At 39.2% G+C, this 23,945-nt stretch overlaps 1 protein-coding gene across 4 annotated transcripts in view; it reads left to right on the top strand.

The window, feature by feature from the left end:
- The window catches only part of SPATA5 (spermatogenesis associated 5), a 194,357-nt gene that overhangs the window by 131,912 nt on the left and 38,500 nt on the right, over positions 1-23,945 (top strand). For 3 of the 4 annotated variants that reach the window (XM_042469759.1, XM_042469758.1, XM_042469762.1), the window contains one exon: positions 16,990-17,154. In XM_042469759.1, the coding sequence (XP_042325693.1) occupies positions 16,990-17,154 (165 nt within the window). Of the gene's footprint in view, positions 1-16,989; positions 17,155-23,945 lie in introns of those variants that run through there. The other variant, XM_042469763.1, reaches the window with a different exon arrangement.

The raw sequence follows: 23,945 nt of genomic DNA, 5'->3' as shown, positions 1-23,945 counted from the left end.
CTTTACTCTAGTAGTTTTTTTCTTTTTCCTTAGACTGCCAAAGAGAGGCTTGCCATCTTTTTGAGCAACTTGGGTAATTTTGAAAACAGGTGAACATTGCAGGTGTATGATGCTGTGGAGTTCTATGCATGCTTATATCGGTTTGTTTCTTTATTTGTTTAAAATATGTGTAAAGGATAATAAACAAGGACCAGGGTTGTTTGCAAGGCAGAGGACCCTCCTCCTGGGTTTAACATATGATGCCATTGATATCATTAAATCTCCACTGTGAAATATGATACGGCATTCTGTGTGACAGCTGACAGACTTGCAGTATGCAAAGGGAGCTGGTGCGGTTCTGTGAAATACACTTCTGAAGAAGGTCAGAAGAAGAACATGCAAACATTTGTTTCAAGACATTTTCCTTTGGAATTGCTCTACTCATAGGGAATGCTGTAGCCGTTCATAAAAATTATGAAAACAGCTGAACTGTGAAATTCTTGTGCTGTTACAGAGAATTTTTCTGACTATACTACAAGCTGACACCAGAATCAGTGGTTGTTTCTGTTCTGCAGATGTGTTACTATAATGGGAAGAAGGACTTTAGTTTCGTTTGTATTAGAACTTGTGTTAGAACTCTTCCCTCTCCATTTCTTCTGATCCTGATTGTCTAAATGGTACTAATTCCCTTTATATTTGTAATTAATTTTACCAGTATCTACTATATGTAGATACTGGTAGAATTAATTAAGATATAGTAATTAATTTAGTAGATACTGGTAGAATTAATTTTACTCTGTTGGATCACACACTCTGTCAGATGTGTAAATCAGAGACATTCTTTGCAAAGAATTCTGAGACCAGAAGAAATCTTAGTGGCTGTACAGACCACCCCAAAGTCAAGGAAATTTAATGTCCATTTGCAATTCAGAAAAGATGTTTCCTTGGAATCCAGCACGTCTTCTTCCTTTGTAAATCCACAGGCTCCTGTTTGCCTGATAAAGAGGCCAGTGTGACTTCAAAAGCTTGCAACATGCAATTGTGCGTTTCAAGGAAACATCTTCTTTGAATTGCAAATGGACATTAAATTTCCTTGACTTTGAAAATCTACCAGTGACCACATGGCCAAAGGGGGAAGTGCCAGTCTGCAGATAGCCCTCTCTACCACCTGAACGATGAACAGAAACAGAAAATGCAGACCTATGACTAACATCTTCAGTTTCTTTCTCCTGTTTGCCTGATGAAGAAGTCAGTGTGACTTCGAAAGCTTGCAACATGTAATTGCGCATTTTGGTTGGTCCAATAAAGGTATCATTGTTTGGATGTTCTTGGATTTGCTCTGTGACCAATAAGGCTACCCCGAGATATTTTTAAGATGAGATGAGTTATTGTATGTTTATATAATAAGAACAATACTAGATAAAGGTTTTATTAGGTTGTTGTTCTGCCTCATTGATTGAATCTTACAGGGGCTTCAGATAACATACTGTCCTCATAATCTTTTCTTTTTTTGCTGCTTCTTCCATCTTTTTGTACTGTGAAAAACACATTCAGGATAAAAAAAAGATGGAATAAATGACACAGTGGTCTAACAAGTATTGGATGGCTTACTGGGCTCAAGTGCTTTCTAGTCAGGTTAGTGAACAGTAAGAAGGTATTGTTAAAATTGTAAAAGTTATTTAATTTCCATGCTGCTGCTTCTGAGAAATACAGGCACTTCCTGTTTCCATTTTCTGAAAGAGCTATGATGCCCTTCAGATGTTCTCCCAGCCCTGTGGAAGTTGCTTTTCTAGGAATAGTTCATAATGAAGAACATTTAAATGATTTGGCTGCTTGTGACAGAGCTCAGTGTTATGTTTTTTTCCCTTAGAAATTGGGACTGGGAATAACATTTCCTGACCTACAGTTCCTGTGTGTCTACAAGGACACAACTAAAGGGCATCTACAATTCCCCTAAGAAGGACAGTTGAAAGCACTGAGCCTGGGAAAGCAGAAATGGAGAAGCTAATGCTTTCTCCACATAATGTCATCATTGTATCTATTCTTCAGGAGAGCCAAAATATTGTAATGGTTTAAGTGTTGGACTATGAATGTGGAGACCAGGGTTCGAATCCCTGCTTGGCCATGTAAACCCACTGGGTGATCTTGACCTAGTCACACACACTCTCAACCTTAGAGGATGGCAAACCCTCTCTGAAAAAACATGTCAAGAAAACCCCATGCTAGTTTTGCCTTCAAGTCAGAAATGACTTGAAGGCACATAGCAACAATCATCTGTTCTTCAACAAAAGCAAAAGTATATTTTATATATACTATATACTATATATATTAGAGTGAAAAATGACTGATAGCAACCACTGGGATGTGCTTCCATAATATCAAATATCAGAATGGACTTAATATATAATTATGTTATGTCCATCTATGCCAGGGCATTTTAGCAGTTTGAGCTTTGGACTACAAGTCTGGAGGTCAGGGTATGATTCTCTGCTCAGCCATGGAAACCTGCTAGTGGTCTCAGACACATCACATAATCTCCATCCCAGAAAATCCCATAATAGGTTTGCTGTAGGGTCACCATAAGGTGGAAATGACTCGAAGGCACATAACAACATCTATCTTAGGCTCTAAGGAGCCCTGGTGGCACAGTGGTTAAATGCTTGTACTGCAGCCACTCACTCAAAACCATAAGATTGTGAGTTCAATACCAGCAAAAGGGCTCAAGCTTGACTCAGGCTTGCATCCTTCTGAAGTCAGTAAAATGAGTACCCAGATTGTTGGGAGCAATTAGCTCACAGTTGTAAACCTATTCGACACTGCTATTTGTTTAATTCTGTTTTTAATTTTTTTGCATTCAAGTATGAATTCCTTAAACAGTTTACTTAATGATTTTTATGCAAAGATCCTTTTTTGGGCATTAGAGGTCATTATAATGTGCAGCATGGGAAGCAACTTAGCCTTTCCTCACCATGTCACCCTCTGCATGTAGAGAGTAACTTTTTAAAGAGGAGAGCCATGTAGATCCCTGGAATTCTAGTTTTAAAACCTTGAAAATTATGTTTTAATATACCATGCATCACCTCCCAGTGATGTTCTCCTCTTCATAGAATCATTCTCAATATTTACAGAGCAATGGAAAATGGTTAGTACACCTTTCTTCCTTGCATTGTTAGTTTACATAGTTCTCTGAAGCCTGAAGAGGGCTGTTCTTAAAACCATTCAAAGTGGTCAAGAGACTGAGTTGCAGTTCCTGTGATTATATCATTGTTATAAGAATTCTATTACAGGAGTCCTTTACTAGTTGGAATGGCTTTTAAGATTGGATACAGTTTTTTATTTTTAATGTTTGGTTAATAGTTAGTAATGGCCTCATTGACTTCCTTAGCATCATTGTTCAAGACATTTGGATACTGACATCCTTGATGACTTCCTGCTATTTAGTTGTAACTCAGTTAATTATCTAGGTGGTGTGTGATATATGTTTGGAGTTACGAATTGTTGTATATATGTGTCAACGATTTAATTTAGGTGGAGGACACAGTGGGTCTGTTCCAAAATATTTATGCTTCTCAATGACTGAAAACACACAACCCTCTAAATGTCAGACTATAATTTCCATCAGTCCCAGCCTGTGGTGTGTGATAATGGGAATTATAGCCCAACAACATCTGGAGTGTGTATGTTCCTTATTCCTGGCCTCTATGAAACAACCCAGTTGAAAACCAGAATAGAGGAAGATCGCTGAGGATGTTACGCTCTGTGTATCTAGCCTGAAAAGGCATGTTGAGGGTGCATTACTTCATGGAAATGTTGCTTCTTGGCCATTCTGCAGAAGAGAAAAAAGTCATTCAAATGGAAGTCTTTCCCTCAATATAAAATTCTGGTAAAATCTCAAAGGTTTTTTCTTGTGATACTTTTGTAATAGTTCACATGCCTTATCCTGTCCTTATAGCAGTATTTCCTTCAGAAAATCAGGAATTAGGCCTTCCTCCTTTCCTTTGTTATGTGTATGGAGGGAGCAGAACAAGTGAAACCATACAAACAAGTCTTGTAGGCTGTCAAGAATGGTTGCTTTATGTTTTTTTAATTGCATGAATTAGTTGTATGCTTACTGTATATCTGAAATTTTAAAACCACAGTTTGCTTCTAATCATTTTAGGCAGAAATCCATTGATTTTGGACTGGATGAAATGGAAAGTTCATCAATCACAAAAATGTAGTTGTGTGTGATTCCCCCATCCCTGTAATAAAAACAGTTTGTGAAGTGAAATTTTCCCAGTTAGAGCACTGATGGGTTTGTATGAGAAGGAAGACACAAATAGTTCTAGTAGTATTTGAGCATAATTTGTGTTCCTATGTAGATTGCCTAAACTGATTCTGCCAATTTAATTCAGTCAAAGTATTATCAGCCCAAAGTTGCAGGCTGTGTATTACCAATAATAGTGCTGTTATTGTGCACAAATCCATCTTCTTTGGGGACTTGTATTTGCTTTAGGAACTTGCGTTTAACTACAAAGCATGTGATCCCCCCCCCCCCAGGACTTTTTATTCAAATGATAACACAGTTGTATATTTCTGGAATTAAGGTAACCTCTGTTACTGGGCTGCTGTAATGTATTCCTTTGCTCCTCCTCCTCATTTCTTCAGAAGGAGAAGAGGGGTGGGAAGGACTCTGCTTTTGTACTGAAATTTCAGGTGGAATGAAGTGGTTATAAAAGCATCTATCAACACAGTAAGAGCTTGCCAAACTAAGTATTTGGGTTGGAAGTCATGCCTTCCCAACTGCTTGAAAACAGGAAGTATCTTTGTTAAGTGATGGAGATCTCTCTTTTTTGCTAAGAGAAAGAAAATGCTTTTTTAAAAAATTATTTCTTCATATGACTACTACAGTGCTGAATGTTGGATGACAGTTTTAATGCATGATCACTAACACATACACGAACACATTGCACATCTTTGTATTTAAACTCCCTCCTTGGCCATTGTTATAAAAAAAAAAATCTGAGCACTTCATATATGAGCAGTCCCTGTCAGAAGCCAGCCTGGGCACATCTTATCCTTAGCGATTCCTGTAAAGCACTCAGAATCTGTCAGAAACAGCCTGCAGGATTGCAACGGCTCCTGGGTGATTAATTGCCAGGAGAGTCTGGTTCCAGATTTCATTACATATAATTGTTATCTTTTCTTAGAGGGGTTCTTTTAAACCCCTCACCTCAAATGTTTTTTAAAATTATAGCATTCCTGAGGTTTAGCATTTCTTTACTAGGAAACCAGAGGACCACTCTTTTTTTAGTGCTATGTTGTTTATTACCTGTTGATGGATTCCCCACACCATTTTTATTTATTTTTTAGTGAAATTTATTTTGCTAAAAGTTTGAGTTAGCAGTTACACTCATGAACTAGATGATGGTATTTCTTTCCTTTGCCAACTACTTTCGTTTGAAATGAAGTTGGTATATATAAACCTGAGAATAATAATAATAATAATAATAATAATAATTAATAATATAGTTTATTTGTAACCCGCTTTTCCAAAATTTTGATCAAAGCAGCGAACAATTATATATAAAAACATTCCAATAAAATCAATTAAAAACAGCATTAAAAACAACATAGTAATACTAACAACAAAAGGGCCAGATAGAAGGGGAACCTTTTCAGTTAACCTTTTAGGTGGTACTTAGGTGGTATGTCCTTTGCCCTGAAAGTAGATGGATTGGAGCCTTCCAGAAATACAAATGGAAAGAATGTGCAGTGGTGGTTGCTTAGGGCAGTGATATTTTAATAAAGGGTGCCTGTACTTCTAAAGCACTGATTTCCAAAGTGGGCAGTATTTCCCCTGGGGACAGCGGAAAGATCAAGGGGGAAGCGAGGGAAAAAGGATCATAGAATCATAGAGCTGGAAGAGACCACAAGGGCCATCCAGTCCAACCCCCTGCCATGCAGGAAATCACAATCAAAGCATCCTCAACAGATTGCCATCCAGCTTCTATTTGAAGACCTCTAAGGAAGGAGACTCCACTACACTTCGAGGGAGTTTGTAGGGGGGCTGTAAAGAACAAAGGGGCAGCCAAAGGGACTTCAGTCTAAGTATTGGTGTACAAGAAAGACAAGAGGAACCAGCAGCCATGGTAGAGATGAGGGTTGCATGAAACTTCTTTTCAGGGTTCCTTTAACCCACTGCATAGCCTCACTGACCACTTCATGTTGTGGTGTCTCCTGCTCTTTGCCTGCCCACATGAGCTGACTCCCTTATCCACATCTTTCACTAGAAGTGGTGGTGGAGGTTGGGAAACTCTTGTAAGACTTGGGCACAGAGCATTGTTTCTGTGGGTCAGCACAGTGCCATTTTGGTACAAACTGACTGACAAGTCAGGAATTAGAAAATGTGGCAACAGGGAGAAGCAGTGTCAAAAAAGAGCTTTCATATTTGGGTCCCAGCTAAAGCTTTGTGAGCTTTTCTGGGGCTTGTCTGGCAGGGTGAAGCTACACTGTTTTCTTTGGTGAAACAGGCCAAGAGAAGAGGTAGCAGAAGAAACAATGTGTATCTGTGGGAAGGGCACACTTGAAGCTGTTTGGGGAAGACATGTCTCTGGGGAAGGAGAGGGACACGTATCTGGGGGTCAGTTCTTGGAAAGAGGCCTTCACCTTGGAGCAGCTCCTTTAGCTCAGATCTCCCCAGTCTCCAGTCCAGAACATGTGACCTCTGTAAAGCCCCTACGCACATACCCCAAAAGTCCAAACGCATCTGAGGAAGTCGACGTAACTCTATGAAAGCTCATGCTGCCGGCTTCTTCCTTTATTTGTCTCAAAGGTACAACAAGATCTCTCTACATACTGATTCTACAGACTAACATGGCTATATCTTTGAATGTTTTGGGTGTATGTGCTAGGATTGTTGTGTAAGAGGAAAGGGGGGAGGTAGCCTGAAAAAGCTTGCCCCTCCAAACCTAGGATATGGGATGAAAGCAACCAGCCACAAATGTGACTGCAGATTGAGGCCAATGAAGTCACAGGACTGAGGAAAGAGTCTTGTGCTGTTGAGACAATGGATTCTAATGTCTTATATCCCTGCTGCACCCTCCTTGGGGGGGGGGGACCCTCCCCTTGTTTGGCAGCAGTAGTAGGACTTAACTGTTGTTGACATTATGCACCAAGTTTTGTTGCTGTTTTTTTTCCACAGTTCTTATTTATACTGCCCAAATTCCCTTAATCCCAAGAGTAGGATGAACTGAAATCGTATTTCATTTTGAAACATGTTCTTTTTTAAATGGGAAAATCACAATGCAATTTATACGTACTTATGCCAAAATAAAATACTTTAAATTCAGTTGGGCTCATACCCAGATAAGTGGATAAAAGATTGCAGGTGTGTGTATGTGTGCGTGCGTGCGTGCCTTTCTGTAATTTTTTTTAAGCAACAAGTTCAGCTCAAAGTACACTGTATTCTATCCTCAGAAACATATCTTATGTTGCTTTGCTGTTTGTTGGTGGGGAAAAATGAAGGGGAGAAGAAATTTGTTTCTGCTTGATCTCTTAAGGTTGTGCAAAATAACCTGAGCTTTTTTGTAAAACAGTAGCAGCAGCAACAACAACGACACCACAGATGAAAGGCAATCGTATATAGTATAATAGTATATACAGTTTATGAATATAATATTCACTCCACTAGCTGTCCATTAGTTTCCAGGCACAGTACAAGGTGTTGGTCATTACCTTTAAAGCCCTTCGTGGCTTGGGCCCAACCTATTTAAGGAATTGCCTTCTTCCGTACAATCTGCCCTGTACACTCAGATCTTCTGGGAGGAACCTGTTGCAGTTCGCAAAGATCAGATTGACTGCGACTTCCCAGAGGGCTTTCTCCGCAGTCGCTTCCACCTTATGGAATGGCCTGCCAGACAAGATCCGTCAAATTACCAACCTAGATAGCTTTAAGAAAGCTGTCAAGACAGATCTCTTCCGGCAGGCCTTCCCAGAATAGCACCCGGCCACGTAAAGATCCACATAAAGATCCCCCGATATACATATATATGTGATGGTTCTGCCCACCGTTATTGTATTATTGTTTTTAGATTTTATTGTTTGTAATTTTAATTGTTAGAATTGTTTAGTCCTTTTTTAAGGGGTGGGAAATTGTATATATTGCTGTATCATTTTAATGTTGTACACCGCTTTGATTGTTTTAACAAAAAGTGGGATATAAATAAAAGTTATTATTATTATTAGTTTAAGATTGCCCTTGCTCTTTCTGAAACAAGTGCAAAAAGAAAGTGCTAGGAAACAACCATTGCAGACTTCTGAAACTATAGCACAAATAGTACAGCATAGGTGTTCTTTTTCATGTTAAAGGTGAGAGGCAAGGAAATCTCTAAGATATTTTTGTTCACCAAAATGAGAGGAAGAGACAGGATACTTGATTTGGAATACTAAGAAAGGAAGGAGTTAATCCACGTATATTGCAGTACCTTGTTTTTTTTTAATCTTAGGTAAGATATTAGGTAAGATGAAAACAAAGATGACATGCTGATACTATACAAAGGAGGAAGGAAGAGGGAGGAGAAAAAAAGGAAATGTGGCACCACCTTTAAGACTGGTTTTTAATTTGGCATGAGCTCTTGTGGATAAGATATAAATCATGATCTGTAACCTATTACATTCTATCCCATTCCCACAACTATATAAATATGCTTTATTCCAGAGACCTTTTACTGCATTTTAAGTAGGTTTGTAGCCATGTAATCTCATGTAAAAATAAAAACTAGTTAATCTTAAATGTGATGCAACAGTTCCTCTCCCCCTCCCTTTCTTCCCCCTTCCTTCCTCTTAATAATGCAACAGAATAACATACCACTTCTTTGAAAACTACCATAGTGATACTATGTAGCCCATGGTGGTAGAATTCAAAGATATAGTCTGTTAGTCTGTAGAATAAGTATGTAGAGATATCTTGTAGAACCTTTGAGACTAACAGAAAGAAAGAAGTTGGCAGCATGAGCTTTCGTAGACTAATGTCTATTTCCTCAGATGCATAACTGATACATAACATACTGCCAGCTTCTTCCTTTCAGTTAGTTTCAAACGTGCTACAATATCTCTCTATGTAGCTCATGGTGCATTTTGTGAGAAAGTTTTAGGATGGCTTTATGACACAAAATGCATTGTATTAACAGAGAATTTAAAATGCAGTACCATTACAAGGAATTTTCAGACTATGTTCATGCCATGAAGAAGAGATGTGATCTTAAGAACTTGTTGTCAAACATTTGAATTATTGCTGTAGTAAAAGAAAAGAAAAGAAGTTCTGTGCTCACATAGGCTGCTTAAATTGATTTTTATACTCTTAAGTAACTCATCCCAGGTATGTATTAAAGAGTACATGTGTGATGTTCATGCTTTGCGTATTAACTGAAAGTCCCTGTAAAAAAACTTGCTACATAAAATAGCTGTTAAGCATGTATTTGAAATACCTAATTGTGCCAGTGCTGTTGGTAGATTTGCCAATAATTCAATACCTGTTGAACAAGTACAGTACTTATCTTTTCACAACACATACCATTCACTGGAATTTGACTGTGTGCAACTGATACTGAAACAATTCTTACTTTACCATTATATCTTTTCATATATTATTACAAGTCTAACAAAAGAAAAAATAAAATAAAATGGAAGAATATCCCTACATACACGAATAACAAAATGCCCCCCCCCCCCATGACTTAACCTGTAGCTTTGTAGACTGTACAAGAGATTTTTGCGCAGGTAAAAGTGAGTACAACTTAGCAGGGAAAATCGATGGGATTTCTTCACCATGCCTGCTCATCATCCCTTAAACTGACTCAAGAGGAAAACCCCAACATGCAATGTGTGTGTGTGGGGGGGGGGGCGGGGGCAAAATTCTGTGCCTCTTTCTAGATAATGTTGCTGTGATAGGAAAAACAGCAGCATACCATTTACTATGTATCTAAATTTTTGCAAAGATTTAAGTGGCACTTGAATTTTTTTCTCCACTGAGTATAGTTCCTGAAGAGGAGGCTAAGAGCACACAGCTTGAAATGTTTTTATTGGAATGTTGGATTCATATGGTTTTAAGGATTCAAAATGGCACATTGCTGTACCTCCTTTTGAGTAAATGTAACTCGTGAGTAGCAACCGTGAGGCGTTTGAAGAGTGGCAGTGGTAAGGAGATCTGTCACCCCACGAAGAACATAGGTCCAGAAAGGGAAATATTTTATTATAGCATTTAATTGTATATTTATAAGATGAGATACGATTACATCAAAATCAACATTTTTCAAACTCCTATGGGGGCAAGGCAACTTTAGATCTTCTAGGTGTATTGTTTGTGATTGATACATTCTTGTTCACTGTGATGAACCACTTTCTAATGCCATATAAACAAACTCTATTTTTCTTTACAAACCATTGCCAGATTCATGTTAATGCAGCAAAAACTCTTCCTTGCTCTTTGCTAAAAACAGCTATACTTCATTTATGTCTAAATTTGATCCCATTTAATTTGGTCTGTTTGGACCCATTTCAAATAAATATCATTTTCTTCAGAATTGTCCTATCTTGCTGGAACATCAAGCCATCTGTTTCTTTCCCCTTTTATTAATACTTTTGGGTAATAGCCATACAAAATGTTTCTACCTTGTTGACTGTGGTTTACAAAGTGCTGCCACTTGATATTGCAGATTTTTCTTGAACACCTGCTGTCAAACACATCAAGTCTTTTCTTGTCAGCTTGCACAAGGCTTCAGATCTTGAGCAAGACTGACATGACAGAAATGTTGTGCAGCCTGATTTTTCAAAATAATTTTGTCTCTGCATCTGTTTCTATCTAGGATAATCAGTTCCCAACATTTCTTCTTAGTCATAAATGCCTCATATTCCAAGTGTATGCCCACACTGCATAAAATATTTGTCTGGTGCCATTTTAACTACATGTCTGTGTCCTGTGAAAGTCTGTGATTTGTAAACTGGGGAGGTATTTACAATTCTCTAGTGTACTCCCTTGAGCTCTTTTGGACCTCCCTGACTGTCAGTTCTAAAGTCCACCAAATACAAATCCCAGGATTCCATAGGATGGAACCATGATAGTTAAAGCAACACCAACAAATGTATCATATTTTGGGCTTTGTGACTGGAACTCCCAATATAACACTACACACAGGAGCTGTGCAAGGAAAAATTGCCAGTTTTTCTGCCCCTTTTCTCTGACAATCATACCACAGGTAGCATGATTAAGCTCCAACCCAAAGGTGTCACAGAGGGTTTCTGTTGTATAAGTAAATGACTTCCATTCATTCCTGATGGAAAAGAAAAAAGCACTTCCCTTGCGATATGGAGTTTGATCATTCAACCCTTACTAAAAGAGATGTCATGTGAATGCACGAAAACAATTCTACGGTGAGGGGCAAGATATTTCTGATATTTCATCTCATTATGGGATGGGGGGAAATGATAAATGGATGGAGAGAGAAATCCTAGCAAGGATATTCTTCATTATCTTCTTTGAATCTGAAAGCCACTGATTTGCCAGAAATAGCAAAAGCACCCAGTTTGGAAACAGCTGTGGACCTGATCTTTGATCCTCGCTGTCCGGGAAAGCAGCCAAAGGGCTGATAAGACAGCTAGTTTTCAAACAAACAACCCCCTCCCAGCACAGCAAAGTCAGTGTAAGCTACACAGTCCTGGAGAGTTGCAGTAGCTTTACCAAAAGGATTTACCAGAAGAATTGTCAGACGGTCCGAGGTTCAGGGTAACAGATAGGCAGGTAGATAAAGCAGTCCAAGGTCAAGTTTCCGGGTAGTCAAGACAAGAAGCCAAGGAGCCAGAGACAGAGTCTTTCCTCTAAAAGAGTCAGATATCCACTGGCAAAGAACCACACATGCTCCAGGTGCTTAAGAAGGCAAGGAGCTGGCCTTCAGCTGTGCCTGATTACGAAGACGCTTCTGATAAAGCCTCCGAGATCTTCGAAGGCCCTCTCTTTCTGCTCGACGCTCATTGAAGGTAGGCATGCTGCCCAGATCCTCCTCCATGTCCACAGCCTCGGCACCAGGCAAACTTGACTGCTGAACCTCTGGAGGGGCCATAGACTCTGCTCCAGCAGAACTAGGGCCAGCCTCTGGCTCCTCCATTACAGGTTCAAGCCCCTGGGGCTCTGGCTCCTCCGTTATAGGTTCAGATCCCAGAGGCTCTAGCTCATCCTCTGAGTCCTCCAAGCCATCTTCCAGGCTGGGCATGACACTCGCAAATCAATGGTGGGATACAAACCGCCATATAGTGCATCTTCTATACGTACTAGGGTTAGGAAGGGGCGGTGCTTCCGCACCCCCCTAACCCTAGTACGTATAGAATACGTACAACATGGCGGCGCCCCTTCCACATGGGGGCCGCCATGTTTACGTACTGGACGCATAGCGTCCAGACGTGTCGCAGCGCCTATGATGTCGCGAATGCGCCAGCAGCGCCGCAAAAAGAAGCTCCGAAATGGAGCTTCTTTTTTGCTCCGCGCGGGAGCCGCGCGGTTTGGCTGCTGCGGCTCCCGCGCGGAGCAAATGGCACCGGCGGGAGACCGCCACAAAGCAGCGGTCTGTATCCCACCATTAGCTTCAATTATAGATGGGACATTTAAGAATGAGAGTTCACCTCAACCAGTTACTCCTCATTAGAGCTTTGATCCCATTGTAGCTGACAAAACTAGTAGCAGTTTCTGTCCTTCTGCTCTGCTTGAGTGGTGTGGTGGAGCACTAGGAGATAAGATAATGAGTGGAGCTGCAATACTCCATTTCCCTACCCCCCTCCTCTTACACTTAACAGATCTTTAAATAACTGGCATTTAATGCCATACTTTAGTACCTCTGCTGAATAGCCTTCTAATGAGAATTGTAAGAGGTAAGAAGGGAATTGAATGAAATGGAATGGAAAGAAAACAGAATGGAAAAAAAAGGACGCTAGTTAAAAAACAATAGCAGACTATTGAAACTAGGATTTGGTAAGTACTTTTAAAAATATATCATTCCAAAAAGCAAACCTTGTCGTTGCTATTTTATGTAAGGGACACCATTTTACTATGCCATTGTATTTAATGGGACTTGAGCATCCACAGATTTTATTATCTATGGGGAGTCCTGGAACCAAATCCCAGTGGGTACCAAGGGCCCACTGTATGTCAGACTACATTTTACTCAGGTTCCTATTCTTTCCATCTCAATTCACTATCATGTGGTGATTATTTCTGTATTATGCACAACCTTTTAAAAGAAATTGTGCCCATTTTAAAAATGTTGCAGTTTTGTTCACATTTTCCTCCAAATTTACATTTTTTTCAAACAATGCTCCATTGAATAAAGTGTTTGCCCCCATCAAATATGCACTTTGGTGTATTGTTATACATATTTTTTTGTTGTATACTTTTTTTTGGTGAACTGCATCACTAACTTAGAAAGGTACAGTTTTAGCAAAGGTCGTATGTTGTCAAACCTCATGAAATGGACTATTGTGTGAGTGATCTGACAGCCTCAGCCCTTGAAAGCAATTATTATGCATATAAGGAGTTCTTAACTTCATGTTGTATCAGTGTTAAACACAGGAAGAATCTGACTTTAAAATACCATGTGATATGCTCCCTGTCCATTGTGAGCTTTTGATTGTCTCATTCTATGAGTAACAAGGCCATTCAGTGTTGCTTCTCAAGGTGCTTTGGAAAATCAAAGAGATGTGCTGGTGTGCAAAATAGCATAGGAACCTAGGATGCTGCCCCGAAGTAATCAAACTGTTGATGCTTACCTTAGAATTGTATACACCAGTGCTTCTCAATTATTTTCTGTCATGCCCCCCCCCCCCGGAAGAAGAAAACATTTCGCGCCCCCCACGCGACTGTAAATAGTATCATTTGTCTATAAAATTGTTATAAGTACACCTCTGCATAACATACCTTTACGGAGCCTCGCGCCCCCCCTGGGGGCCCGCCCCACTATTTGAGAAGTACTGGTATACACTGACTGGTAGAGGCTCTAAGGGTTTCTAATAGGAATCTTTCCTAAGCTTACGGGAAGCTATAGAGGTATTGAACTGGAGAATTTTTGCTTGTAGATTTTGTGTTTTGTCACAGAACTGCAGCTTTTCTCATAAGCATGTGAAATAGCACTGGAAAAACAAGCACATGCTTGCTGTGGTTGGAGGCCAAAATGTTAAAACTTCCCAAACAGTTTCCTGATATAAATGTGACTTGACTGAATAATGAGCTGGCAGTTATATCCCCTAGCTTGTTGAGTCTTCAAGGAAACACTCCTGATCCTGTGGGTGGATACACTGTACTTGCTGTATAGTTTCCTTAGCTGAGAATATGCTTGCTTTTGTTTTTAAAATAACAGGACATCTCTTAGCATGCAAGATATATTTTTCCACCCCAGAGTACTCACAATGGTCTTTTTAAAGAAACTCTAGGAAGGGTGTTAACTTGATCAATGCTATGCAGGAAGGAAAGCTTCTTCCTACTATTTTTCAGCATGACTTTCACTGACATGATCAGGCTGGGAAAAGTCTTATTGGCTGAGAGCCCAGGACAACCATGCAATATCTCTAGTCAACTGGAACTCAAACTACACTGCCCAAGGGAGAACTATAACATAGAAAACAATTTGGGTTACGTGCTCTGCCTTAAACACATCCAGCTGAAAATCTATTTAAAATTCTGAATTTGCATGCAAGCTGTTTTGTTAACGAGACGACAATATTTATATGCAAGTCAAAAGATAATGTTCTCGATCTTGTTAAGATAAATTTAAGATGCAAGTTTTTTCCTACAGTGCACCTTCCACAGAGTGCAGTTCCATGAGATTAAACATCATTCTTGATGGGGATGTGATGGGCAACCATAGTTTCTTGTCCAAAATAATGGTGACTGCTGAATGTCTTGAGTGTGTTTTTTGTGGGCAACTGCAGCAGGTCAAAGGGCCAGTTTTATGTCCCTTGGTCCCTCCAGAGCTGAATAATGGTCAGTAGATGAAGCAAGCAAACAAAAGTCTGGAGGTTCACTTCTGATTTTGGGGAAAAAAAAAGTACGTATTGTTAAAAGTTAAATGGTGCAGAGGGATCCTGAGAGCTAAAGATGCATTGCTGGTCCTGAAGGCTTCCAGGAGAGCAGGGTGGCCAGGTTTCTTCAGAGAGGATTTGCCATTGCCATTCTCTGAGGCTGACAGAGTGTGACTTGCCCAGGGTCACCCAGTGGGTTTCATGGCTGAGCTAGAGTTTGAATCCTGTTCTCCTGAGTTATATTCCTATGGTCTCAGGACTCTTGAGAATCAAATCTTGTTTGGGGATGTAAATCTTTGTAAATTTTGTTCTCTCAGGCAATAATGAATAATTCCACTGTTTTAAACCTTGCTCCAAAAAAGTCATGGAAAACTAGTTTTGGGAGAATGCTTGAACTTAGTGTCTTATTCTGTGGCAAAAATGCAATTCATTGTTTTGCACAGAAGATGGCATTTTCTGTACAGGAATGTTATTTTGTATTTTGTATTCAGAAAAGATTGTTTTCTTTGCATGAAACCTGTTTTCTACATGGCAATATTATTTTATACATAAAAAATGCTGCTTATTTCACATACAGTGGTACCCCGGGATACGGAATACCCAGGTTACGAAATTTCCGGGATACGAAAAAATCCCATAGGAAATAATTGTTCCGGGTTACGAATGTTTTTTCGGGTTACGAAAAAAATTTTGGTGCTTTTTTCGGCTTTTTCGCACGAAATCGCGGCTTTTCCCCATTAGCGCCTATGGCATTTCGGCTTGCGAATGCTTTTCGGGTTACGAAAGCGGCGGCGGAACGAATTAATTTCGTAACCCGAGGCACCACTGTACTAAAAACCATGTGCATTTTTTCATGCAAGCAAACAAAAGTGCAAAGATTCTCACTAGTCTAAGATACTTCTCCTAAGTGTCTCCTGACCCTCAAGAAACCTGCCTTTTGACCATTTTTCTAATATTTTCAAATATTTTTCCATCTCTACTACTGTGCATCACTAGGCCTTAATTCAATGAGCTACTAAACCTTGATTCATTACACTCAAGATACTGAGAAGAAAACAGAAGATGGCAGAGGAGATTATACTGCTGTGTGCCAGTGGCATCACTAGGGGGATTGCAGGCGGTGCCTACTGCACTGGGTGACACTCCAGAAGAGGGGTGACACCCAGATGAGTGCACCCCTCTCCCTGATGTGTGCCATTTTACTCATGAGTAAAATGTCACCTGGCAGGGAGGGAGAATGTCCAGAGGATCCTAAATCTTTGCCAAGCACTGGTTTACTTATGAGTAAAATAGTGTCCAGCAAGGGGGGGGGGGTGCTCTGGTGCTCCCTGCAGTCTGCCACTGTACTCTTGAGTAAACCAGTAGCCTGCAGCAAGGTGAGGGGACATGTCCTTTGGACCCTGCCCCCTGGAAGCCCCACCTACAACACTGGGTGACACTCTGGGCAGTAATGCCCCTGCCGTGTGCATCTCAAGCTATCAGCTGAAGCCAATGATACTAAGTAATGCATTGCAAAATGTATTCTGGGAGTTTGCTTAAACATTACTTGTTAGAGAAACCACCATAGGTTGCCATTTTCAGTAGCAGTTCTGTGTTGGTATAAATTATTTCTTCCATCTTTCTTTCTGTGTCAAATAGTTTTCAATCTTTTGTTAATGTTTTCCAATGCAAAAAAATTCACCCCATTCCAGAAAAAGTGCATCGGACTGAAACGTTTTGTTCATAGTGAATGTGCACTAACAAGTCAATGAGTGAATCAGGTTTTGATGTGCCTTTTAGGACAAAAAGAAGCATTTGTGCTCACAGATACATTTTTTAAAATATACCTTTTGTAATAGAAATGTTAATTTCTGTGTTACAATGCTTCTATAACAGTTGATCGCAGGAAAAATATATCATATTTTTTGGTCAGATTCCTTCAGATCCCATTAATAGTTTGTTTTTTGGTTTTTTTTAATTACTTTACCACAGGCTTTGATACGACCAGGTCGAATTGACAGAATCATATATGTTCCTCTACCTGATTCAGCCACTCGTAGAGAAATCTTTAAGATTCAGTTTCGTACCATGCCCATCTCAGATGAAGTCCACGTGGATGAGCTTGTTCAACGAACGCAGAAGTATTCAGGAGCCGAGGTAAAAATGTACATGGATGACATTTTTCATAGTATTAATTACTATATAGTTATGACTCATTTAGTAATTTTACTGTATTTGATCATTATTGTCTTTTCCCATAATGTGAGTTAAGACTTCCTATATACATTTACCTGGAATTAAACCCCACTGAATTGCATGGAGATTGATTAATTAATTCATTCATTTCATTAATTAAGTTCCTTAATTTCATTCATTCCTATACTGCCTTTCTCCCAGAAAGGCACCCAAGGCAGCTCACGAATAAAACCATTTAAAAACAATTACAATAAAATGTTTAAAAACAATTAAAACCAACTAACTAAAGATAGTTAGATAAGTATAGAAAAGTTAAAAACACAACTAAAGCACACACCCTGTAGAAACGCCTCCCTGACACGATTATATATCAACATATTAAGCTTGAATAGATATGTGTATGCTTGCACTGAGAATGATTATTTTATAGACTTGCAGAACAGATGGCTCAACTAGTTTGTCAGATCTACACCTCAGCTTCCCACTTCCTCATCAGACAGCTGCTTCACACATTAAAAGAAGATCTAGATGGAAACATTTGCCTGTAGCAACTGAAAAATGAAACCTGTGTATAAATTAAATTATATTTGTGAGTTGCCAAATGATGGAATATATAACATGAAACATGTATACATTGCATGTGTATGCAGTCATTTGGCTGACTTATCACTGCAGGTGATATTTTTCACATTGGTTTCACATTACAGTAGACCTTCCCATCTTCTAGGGTTCTGTTCTGGCCAGGAGGACATCTTGATGGATTAAGAATGCAAATGGTTATTCCTCATATTATTCAGTGGTCAGCAAACTGTCTATATCAGCTTGTACATGTTCACACGCCACCATTGAACATAATGATCATGATGATCCTTGGGTTGTTGAATTCATGGATTGCTAGCGCGCCAATGTGACAGGCCTACTGTAATCTCTGTAGTACACATAATAGTTGTGAGCCACTCTATCTGGTGTTCCTTTCAGATGGACAGATAAGACTGTTAGCATTCAGACACAAAGCAAAGTCAAATAAATATTTTTGTTATTGCTAAAATACCCAGTTCCATTTAGTTTGTGATGTGTGTGTGTATGTGTGTGTGTGTTTATGCCATTGTTTGACAACTCATAAATATAATTTAATGAAGAGTTAATAAATCACATAAAAATAACAACATCACAGAAAGATGTTTAGGACCCTAAAACATTAGCATGGTCAGACAGGAAGGTTTACTAGCACAGAGTTGCCCAGGCTCCCAGTTAATTAGTCTAAACAGTGCAAATCTATTTTTCAAATTATATTTAAATTCTGTGGAAATGTTCCACAAGTTGTATTTCAGCATGTTGATTGGTTTAGTGTTCTGTAAGTTCACTTTAAACTAAAATCAGACCCATGTATGTCCATTTGTTTGTTTGTTATACTCATTCAGACCCATGTTTGCTCCTCATCTTTCTGAATAGACTCATTCCTCAGGATTGCTTTTGGCAAGTCTATTTCCAAAAGATTTTTGTACTTCTGCAAACCTTGAGATTCTCTAAGTATGTTGTTGCTTTTGCTACTTAAATATTGAAATACTCACAGGGACAAAGTAAGATTTTGCTGCAGAAAATCTCACAATGTATTACAGTGGCCCTTGGTATCTGCGGGGGTTTGATTTGTGGACCCCTATGGATACCAAAATCTGTAGATTCTCAAGTCCCGTTACATGCATTGAGGTAATAAATTGGTAACCCTTATATTAAATGGCAAAATTAAGGTTTGCTTTTTGGAATTGGGGGGGGGGGTATTTTTGAGCCATGGATGGATAAATCCATGGATTCAAATTCTGACTGTATTTTCTTTAGGGGATCATACCTATGTTTAAGTAGGCAAAGCAACAACGTACTTAGAGAATCTGAAGGTTTGCAAAAGTACAAAAAATCTTTTGGAAATAGACTTGCCAAAAACAATCCTGAAGACTGAGCCTATTCAGTGCCTGTACATTGCTGAGAGGAAAACTAAATGTGCGGAACTTGGAATTCTGTTTAGGAGATTCTGCGTGGGATTTTCCAAAAGATCTTTTCCAGATTCTGGAAATGGGAGGACAGAAGCTGTATGCAATGCAAATACTTTAGTGTTCATCTAGTATTGTAAAAAGCAGTGGTTCTTTTTATTTTGTGACACTCCTTATTCACATATTATCTATCTTTTTCTTAATAAATGTAAACAAGCACCCCATATGTTCTTCACTAGGCATACAGATTCAGGCAATACAGGGTCTGAAGCAGCCCTGAGGTTTCCTGTGGAGGGTTTAAAGTTTTATGGAATTTATTTATTTATTATACCACCTGCCTCCCAGAGTAGGATCCAACATGGCATCAAAAGAAAGTCGATTTACACAACCTTCATAATTAAAAAACCAATTAAAAACCATGCATTCAAAATATAAAAATATTTAAAAACATACAAAAGTTAACAAATAAATGAAACACACATCCCAGTCAGGATCTCCACTGGTTACTAAAAGCCTGATTAAACAAAAACGTCTTTGCCTACTAGCATAAGGAAAGCAGGGAGGGGGCCAGTCTAGCCTCCTGTGGGACGAAGTTCCAGAGCGTGGGAGCAGCCATTGAAAAGGCTCTCTCTTGTGTCCTCACCAAGCAAACCTGTGATGGTGGTGAGCGTGAGAGAAAACCCTCCCTTGTAGATCTTAAGACTCTGGCAAGTTCATATAGGGAGATACTGTCTTTCAGAGAGTCTGGACCCAAGACATACAGGGCTTTATAGGTCATGCCCAGCATTTTGAATTGTGCCCAGAAACAAACTAGTAGCCACTGAAGCTGTTTTTGATGAGGGTATTACTGTATATGCTACCTATAACTGGCCCTGGTCAGTATTTTGGCCACACCATTCTGGAGCTGCTGAAGTTACCAAATAGTTTCCAAAGGCAGCCCCATGTAACAATGTGAAAATAGGACATTTAAGTAAGTAAAGTCTGGAAAGTGTGGGTCATACTGTGATATTCTGGGTGATAGGCTATGTGCATGTTGTGTTCTTGTTTTGGAGAGATTGTATGAAGAAAGTATCAAGTGCTGTTGTCATATCTCCAAGGGCAGAGAGAAAACCCTAGTTTAGAATTCATTTGTTTATAGTTAATTTCCTGTAAATTTTCCATTGTCTAGCTTTCAAAGTAGGCTTTTAAAAAAAGAATATCTGGAATAAAATGCCCTTACTAGATAGCAATACAGTAATATGTTAGCACAAATAAAAAGGGCTATTTATAAAAAGTGACTTGCCATGGAAGGCAGAGGCTGGCTGGGTTTTTTCTTCAGTACACAGAATTTTCAGTATTCAAAGGCCTGATGAAGAAACTAGTGGAACTTTGAATGTTTGCGACATGTATTTTGTACATGTTGGATGATTCAATAAAGTTTCATTGTTTTGTGGCTTTTGGATGTAACTGTACATTGCTATATGGCCAACACAGCTATCCTGCATATGTTTTCTAGGGTTTCTTGTAACTGAGTTTAGAAGTATTTTTATGGGATCATAATGTTTGCTTTTTCCTGGCTTAAGCGCAAAAGTCAGGATGCAGAATGCCCTTGTAAATACCCCAATAGTTTTGTGCATACTTACAAGAAAGATACTGATGTTCAACTGCACCAGAGGACACTCTTGGTAGAATGAGGCGCTATGAAGGGAAGTGGGTGCTTTAGAAGACCTTAGAACCTAGAAAATAAAGTCCTGTGTGGCACTTTGGACTATTTTCATGATTTCTAAGCTGCTGTTTGTCTAAGCCAGTGTCGAGGAAGCAGTTTGGTTTACAGACTTCTGCTCAGTCCCTAATGCAGTTAGTCTTCCTTTTCCTGTATAGAGAGGCATCACATCTTAGATGTGGGTTGATATGCCCACTTCACTGATTCACTACTTTAAAATAAAGTCATGTTTTTAAACCCTGAAAAGCTTATTGATTTTCTCTTACTAGATCTAGTGGTATTTGGTGTTAAATTGTGCAATAATGGTCTCAACCTACAGTTGGAAGAGACCACAAGATCCATCCAGTCCAACCCCATGCTATGCAGTAACTCTCAATCAAAGCATACCTGACAGATGACCATCCAGCCTCTGTTTAAAGACCTCCAAGGAGGGAGATTCCACCACTCTCCAAGGGAGTGTGTTCCACCATTGAACAGCCCTTACTGTCAGGACGTTCCTCCTAATGTTGAGCTGGAATCCCTTTTCCTGCAGTTTGTATCCATCGTCCGTGTTCTAGTCTCTGGAGCAGGGGTAGGCAACCTTTTTGAGCCAGAGGCCGGGTTGCTGTCCCTCAGACAACTGGGGGGGCCGAAGCCAAAAAATAAATAATTAAATAATTTTTTAAAAATTTAAATAAATAAATAAACCGGGACACATGTAGGACAAAATTTTCAAATGGTGGACACTTTTTTTAAAAAGTGGAGGACACGTGAAAAAATTTGCTGATTTTTAAAAAAAATGTTAATATAAATGCATGTTTCTGAGACTTCTATAGACAATTGCCCCTGCGCGCGAGAGGCCAAAGGCCCCGGCGGCAATCGGCAGCAGGACTGGGCTGGGGCCAGTCCCAAGGCCTCGCTGGGCCGCATCTGGCCCGCGGGCCGCAGGTTGCCTACCCCTGCTCTGGAGCAACAAAAGTAATGCTACTGTTTATCTTATGAAACTCAAATAGCTTCTCAGCCTTTTGGCTAAGATCAAATGTAGAATCTTAATACAGACCTTGTTAATTTCTTCCTCCATATTGTAATTGCAGTTGCACATGAAAACCTCAAGAACCCTTTGTTGCAAGTAAAAAATGAAATTATGTGGATCCTGACAGATGTCAGGTTACTAATTCTGTCATTCGGAAACACTCTTATCCAGAAGGGATAATATAATTATAATTATCATACATTATCTGCAGTAAAAGACTTAGTATTGATGAAACATGCCATGGCATAACAGATTCCACATTTTAATAAGCACACATGTTGATCTTTATGTTAGATATGACTTTGAAAATATGTTTATTACCAGTTTTCTTTTCTTTTTCTTTCAGTTCTCCTTTGTGTTAAATCCTTTATCTTCATACATGGGAAGGAAGATGTAGGGCAAATTATAACACTTTTTGTTCCAGAAATTCCTGAAAACCAAGGGCAGGTTATCAGTCATTTTCATCTGCTCTTTCTGGTTCTCAAGCAAATTCCCTCTTAAATCCAGAAGGGAATCATAAAGAGAAGTTCTCTGATGAGCAGGTCAAGTAACATATACAATATACTGATCTGATACCTGCTGAGAATAATAAAAATTGAGACTTTCTGGTTTCTAGTATATTGCTGATATCTCTTTGAGGTACATACATTTATGGAAAATTAAAATGTGAGACAGTCTTTACTTTACGGCAGACAGTTTATGGTGTGAGAGCCAAGGCTGGCATCATGTTATATGGTATATCATATAACCATGCTTACCAAAGAAATATTAAACGTGAGAAGAAACCATAAATCTATCACTTATATACCTAGAGGACTTGGTGTAAATTTTATCTTCTTTGCTGGGCAATAACTCACAAGAGTGCAATGCAAAACATTATGCTGACAATCTGCCACTTACACTGCATCATGTGTATATAAGATGCCAGGAAGCTGCATTACCAGCACCAAAAATAGCATTGTAGAATGCTCAAACACTCTTACTGTACATCTTGGTCTTCAGCACTTCTAAATAAAATCACAATGATGACTTTGCTAATTAGAAAAATATGCATTTTAGTCTCTTAGCATCAGAGGGTGTCAGTAGCAAACTCCCTCTGAAGAAACCCACCAAGAAAGCCATATGATAGGTTTGCTTTAGGGTTAACGTAAGTCAAAAATGACCTGGAGGCACACAAGAACAAACAAATGTTTGAAATCAGAGCAGAGATCTGTTGTATGATTGGCCAGTTTTCAGAATTAAGAGACAAATGTTCTGTTATTGATGAGCACTGAACCTTTTTTAAAATTTTATTTTGGGATGTATAAAACCCACTCACTTTCACAGAAGACCTGTGAAGAATTCCCATATAGTATTTCCGTTTTGATTAAACATTGAAGCTCGGGAAGATTTTTTTAAAAAACCTATTGAACTTCCACATAAATTTCTTTACTGTTGGTCTGAGTATTTCACTCTATTACTTTGCAACATAACTGCAACTAACGTGTATTATGTAAGGAAAAAAATGAGTATGCCCTAAATAAGGATACTAAATCCTGGCAAAATTTATAGAAAGGGAGAAAACTTTTCTTTTTTGCCCAAGAGCCAAATTTGGTTTCAAAGAAATTCTTGAGGACTGCATTCCTAGAATCATGGAGTTGGAAGAGACCACAAGGGCCATCCAGTCCAACCCCCTGCCATGCAGGAAATCCAAATCAAAGCATCCTCGACAGATGGCCATCCAGCCTCTGCTTAAAGACTTCCAAGGAGGGAGATTCCACTACACTCCGAGAGAGTTTGTTCCACTGTCGAACAGCCCTTACTGTCAGGAAGTTCCTCCTAATGTTGAGGTGGAATCTCTTTTTCTGTGGTTTGCATCCATTGTTCCGCGTTCTAGTCTCTGGAGCAGCAGAAAACAAGCTTGCTCCCTTCCTGTGAGGAAAGGGCCGACAGCAAAGGGTGAGACCCAAAATACCAGCATGTTTTAACCTAAATCTTTCACAATCAGTAATTAAACAACATAAAAAGCATTACAACCTTTATAAATGAGCAAGTGCAAAGTGCAGAAGCTGAC

The sequence above is a fragment of the Sceloporus undulatus genome, chromosome 5 (genome assembly GCF_019175285.1).
Source record: "Sceloporus undulatus isolate JIND9_A2432 ecotype Alabama chromosome 5, SceUnd_v1.1, whole genome shotgun sequence".
In the NCBI taxonomy this organism is placed as follows: Eukaryota; Metazoa; Chordata; class Lepidosauria; order Squamata; family Phrynosomatidae; genus Sceloporus; species Sceloporus undulatus.
This window is presented reverse-complemented; position numbering and strand designations above follow the sequence as displayed.